Source organism: Fukomys damarensis, unplaced genomic scaffold (genome assembly GCF_012274545.1).
Source record: "Fukomys damarensis isolate Sample0158 unplaced genomic scaffold, DMR_v1.0_HiC HiC_scaffold_19, whole genome shotgun sequence".
NCBI classification, from domain to species: domain Eukaryota; kingdom Metazoa; phylum Chordata; class Mammalia; order Rodentia; family Bathyergidae; genus Fukomys; species Fukomys damarensis.
Window position 1 is genome coordinate 294502 of NW_022900931.1, and position 4105 is coordinate 298606.

At 57.0% G+C, this 4105-nt stretch overlaps 2 protein-coding genes across 7 annotated transcripts in view; one reads left to right on the top strand and one right to left on the bottom strand.

Annotated features, from left to right (window-relative positions):
• Nucleotides 1–1243, top strand: part of LOC104869156 (protein SCO2 homolog, mitochondrial) — a 2361-nt gene extending 1118 nt beyond the window's left edge. For both annotated transcript variants that reach the window (XM_010634243.3, XM_010634242.3), the window contains exon 2: nucleotides 391–1243. In XM_010634243.3, the coding sequence (XP_010632545.1) occupies nucleotides 408–1208 (801 nt within the window). In that variant the 5' untranslated portion in view covers nucleotides 391–407 and the 3' untranslated portion in view covers nucleotides 1209–1243. The remainder of the gene's footprint in view (nucleotides 1–390) is intronic.
• A 135-nt stretch (nucleotides 1244–1378) lies between these two features.
• Ncaph2 (non-SMC condensin II complex subunit H2) overlaps nucleotides 1379–4105 on the bottom strand; it is an 11232-nt gene continuing 8505 nt past the window's right edge. For 2 of the 5 annotated variants that reach the window (XM_010634239.3, XM_019208999.2), the window contains exons 10-20: nucleotides 3594–3665; nucleotides 3241–3307; nucleotides 3006–3113; nucleotides 2822–2875; nucleotides 2599–2669; nucleotides 2421–2514; nucleotides 2277–2348; nucleotides 2116–2171; nucleotides 1927–2028; nucleotides 1679–1828; nucleotides 1379–1611 (exon numbers count right to left, since the gene is read on the bottom strand). In XM_010634239.3, coding sequence (XP_010632541.1) covers nucleotides 1471–1611; nucleotides 1679–1828; nucleotides 1927–2028; nucleotides 2116–2171; nucleotides 2277–2348; nucleotides 2421–2514; nucleotides 2599–2669; nucleotides 2822–2875; nucleotides 3006–3113; nucleotides 3241–3307; nucleotides 3594–3665 — 987 coding nt within the window. In that variant the 3' untranslated portion in view covers nucleotides 1379–1470. The remainder of the gene's footprint in view (nucleotides 1612–1678; nucleotides 1829–1926; nucleotides 2029–2115; nucleotides 2172–2276; nucleotides 2349–2420; nucleotides 2515–2598; nucleotides 2670–2821; nucleotides 2876–3005; nucleotides 3114–3240; nucleotides 3308–3593; nucleotides 3666–4105) is intronic. The other 3 variants (XM_010634241.3, XM_010634238.3, XM_019209000.2) reach the window with 2 other exon arrangements.

The window sequence follows — 4105 nt, forward strand, 5'->3', positions numbered from 1 at the left end:
ACACACACACACACACACACACACATACATACCAGGGATCGAACTCAGTACCTTGCGCTTGCTGTGAGGCAGCCAGCAGCACCACTGAGCTAAATCCCTGGCCCTGTACATTGCTATCAGGAACATGAGCAGTTAGCAGGCACAGGTGGGGCAGGGTGAGGCAAGCCCGCCTGGGATCCCCATGTTAAGGACAGGAGTGACGAGTATGGTGTTGCAGGTGCAGAAATTTGGTGCTACCCAAGCAGAAGCTTGCAGCTTCAGAAGTGGAGCTGTGGCTTAGGGGAACTGGCAGATCCTGAGTGTGGAGTAGCAGTTCTCTCCAGAGACCAGGGGGCCCAATTACCTTTTCAGTCCCCTTTTCCAGCTCTTGACACCTTTGTTCTTTTACAGGTGCATCAGATCCATCCATGTCCCTGCTGGTTCGAGGGCCCAAGGCTTGGCCCAGGCTCTATCTGCTCAAGCCCCCAAACCTCCCTAGGACCCTGGGAGATGGAGCCCTGTGTGAGAGGGCCCAGTACTCATCAGGACAGGGCCCTACAGAAACTGGTGGGCAGGGCCGGCCCTTAGGCCCTGGGCTTCGAACAAGGCTCCTGATCACTGCCCTATTTGGGGCAGGTCTGGGTGGAGCCTGGCTAGCTGCCAGGGCTGAGAAGGAATGGCATCAACAACGACGTCGGACAGAGGCCTTGCGCCAGGCTGCTGTGGCCCAGGGTGACTTCAGTTTGCTGGACCATCACGGCCAGGCCCGCTGCAAGGCTGATTTCCGGGGTCAGTGGGTGCTGATGTACTTTGGCTTTACCCATTGCCCCGACATCTGCCCTGATGAGCTGGAGAAGCTGGTGCAGGTGGTACAACAGCTAGAAGCACAGCCTGGCCTGCACCCTGTGCAGCCCATCTTTGTAACTGTCGATCCCGCACGGGATGACATAGCAGCCATGGCCCGATATGTGCAGGACTTCCACCCGAGGCTACTGGGCCTGACGGGTTCTGCCGAGCAGGTGGCCCAGGTCAGCCATAGCTACCGGGTGTACTACAGTGCTGGCCCTAAGGACGAGGACCAGGACTACATTGTCGACCACTCCATTGCCATCTATTTGCTCAATCCTGACGGCCTCTTCACTGACTACTATGGTCGGGGAAGGTCAGCCGAGCAGATTGCAAACAGTGTGAAGCAGCACATGGCTGCCTTCCAAAGTGTCCTGTCCTGAACAGGGCAGTCTGGGCCCTGTCATTAAACAGGAAATACTTGTGTACTGAATCTGTAGGGGGTGTGTGTGTGTGTGTGTGTGTGCGTGCGCGCGCCCACACAAGCTCTGTACCAGCAGGCATTTTTTAAGTTTTCTTGTAAGGGGTAGGTGGAATGATGACTCCACTTTATTTTGCAGGGCCAGCCAGGAGTTAGTGGTGGTGCAAGCAGCCCCCGGGCTCCTGGGACAGGCTTCTCTCCTACACTGCACCCCAGCTCCCCATTCAGGGCTGGGTCATCGATGGGGCCGCATAGGTCTGGAAGCGCCTGTGAGCTCGCTGGTGTGTGAGCAGTCTCAGGGACATGGTGTCCACAGCTGCCTCCAGCCCCGGCTGCTGACTGATCTCCACTGTGTAGTCGTTGGCCTGCAGGGACAAGGCATCAGCGGGGTCCAGTGGTCATTTCCCCACCTGTGTGTCACAGGTCACTCACCAGCTGCAGGGAGGCCAGCATGGAGCGACACACCTCAAAGGCAGGCTGGCCGGCCACTAGTTCCGCAAAGGGACACCACTCGTTGAGCTGGGGAAATCGTGAGACCACCTGGTCCCCATAGGTGTGGATGTCAAAGGGCTCGTGCTGCTCCTGAACAGGGGAGGGGTATGTTGGTGGTAAGGAGCGGAGAGGCCCTGGATCCACCCTGGATAGGTAGCTCCGGCTCCCAGGTTACACCCACCCCTCACCTGCTCCTGCAGCAGAGGCTGGATGGTGTCCTCCCAGTCTCTGATGCGCTGGCTCAGCTCTGTCTCCTGGACAAACTTCTGGGAGGTGGCAATGAAGAGCTCCTACAGCAGGACCAGCAGGGGCTTCCACCTGGACTCGGAGACGAGGGTGCCCTCACCCAGCTCCCTGCCCACCCCACCCAAACTTACCACATTCCTCCGAACCAGCTCCTCATACCTCAGGGACTCTGGCATGGCCTCTGCATCTGGGAAGGGCCAACCGTGAGCTGCTGCAGCTGTGGGCTATCCCACCTCCCCTCCCACAGCTCCCGCCCCTCAGCACACCCTGGCCACCTGCCAGCTGGACCTACCCAGGTCAGCGGCTTCCCCCGGCTTTGCTCCCTCAATCTCCACGTCGTCCTCAGGCTCTAGAAAGTCATCTGCTGGGACACAGGAGGTGGCCCATCAGCTGGCAGGAGGTCCTGAGCCCCATCCCATCCCCAGCAGGCACCCACCAGGTGCCCCTAGGTCCTCCAAGGACTCCTCCAGGCGGTCATCCTCTGCAGGCCACATTCCCTCCTCAGCCCTGGGCAGCCACTGCTCAGCTGTCTGTCCAGAGAGAGGTCTGTGAAGGCACTGTCACCTCCAATCAGGGCCCTGTGGGGTCCCAGGCTCTGGTGCAGGGCTACTTGCCTGCCTCCTCTGCAGTTTCCGGAGGGTCTGTAGCTGCTCATTCACATGGTTCCAGTACAGGACTTCCATGTCTGCAGACAAAGCCTCATGAGGGGTTCCTGTCCCGCCCAAGCTTTCACCAGTCTAGCCAGGGCTTTGGGTGACCCCAGGGCAGAGGGTGTGGGATGAGGAGAGCAGAGTAAAGACTCCTCCCTGAGCACTTCTACACACATCCTGGCCTCACCTGCAAAAGAGGGGCCCTTTCTCCGGGGCCTGCTGCTGTCAGCATGGTCAGCATCTGTGAGAGAACTCAGTCAGCAGGAGTCAAGCCAAGGCCCTGACCCCCACAGGCAGGGGCTGCTCCCAGCATCCAGACAAGCCTGTGACCCTCTTCCTCAGCCCAGGCCGATGAGGTACATCCCACTCACAGGCAGCCAGGTACCACTGGTGGAAGTCCTGTAACTTGGCAGCACCTTTCCTCTTGCGCTTCTGTCCTGGCATTTCCTCCACACAGGCGGGCACAGAGTAAGGCTTACCTGGGGACAGATAGGCCATCTCGAGGGCAGCCATGGATTGGGGTGTTGGGCTTACCCCTATCCCATATTCTTGTGCCCCAGCAAACCTGGCCAGGGGACCTGCGTGGAGGTAGCCCTACCCAGTTACCTTTCTTGAAGGGCTTAGAGTCCAGGGAGTTGAAGGGGTCCAGGCTCTGCCAGGGGTCTGGGGCCTCCTGAGCACAGCATAAGCAGACATTAAGGGGGGTAGGGGGTGCACACCAGGTCCAATCACAGCCCTGGAAGAGGCCAACCACACTCAACCCAGGATCACAAAGGGTGGTACTGGAGGGAAACAGCCCAGAGCTGCACTGAGGGGACTTCAATTTCTGGGAGGAAGATTTCCCTGAAAAGTGCAAAGGGCCACATGATCAAGCTCAGGTATTGAGACACCAAAGACTGGCAGGTGGCAACCTTGCAAAAACAACTGCGCAGGGCACCTGGATCCTGACACCCCCTCACCTTCAGCCGGGACACAGGTTCTGGGGCCACCTCTCGCTCCCGCAGCATGTACCTCCTGGGTGGAGTGACACTCTGCAAAAAAAAACAGACTACCGTGTCCCCTTTCCTGCCCCTTGTTCACCCAAGGCACTGGCGACCCCATTAGCTTGGCCCTGGGGTTCGTGTCAAGAACATTGTGGGGACCTTTTTTAGGGCAAGAAGTTCAAATAGTCAAAAGACTAAAAGTAAAACAAAAGCCCTAAGAAAAACTTTTGAGCATACAAATAGCTGCTGCAAAACCTTTTAATCACATAATAAAAAGCTGGGCATAGTGACATATGCTTGTAATCCCAGCATTCAAGAAGGTTAAGGCAGGACTGCAAACTTGTCCAACATGGGCAGTTTATCAACAACCTGTCTCAAGGGGGTGGAAATGTAGCTCTGTGGTTAAGCACTCCTGGGTTCTATCCCTAGTACCATAAAAAAAAAAAAAAAAAAAAAAAAAAAAAAAAATTTCTCACTGGATAGGAAAG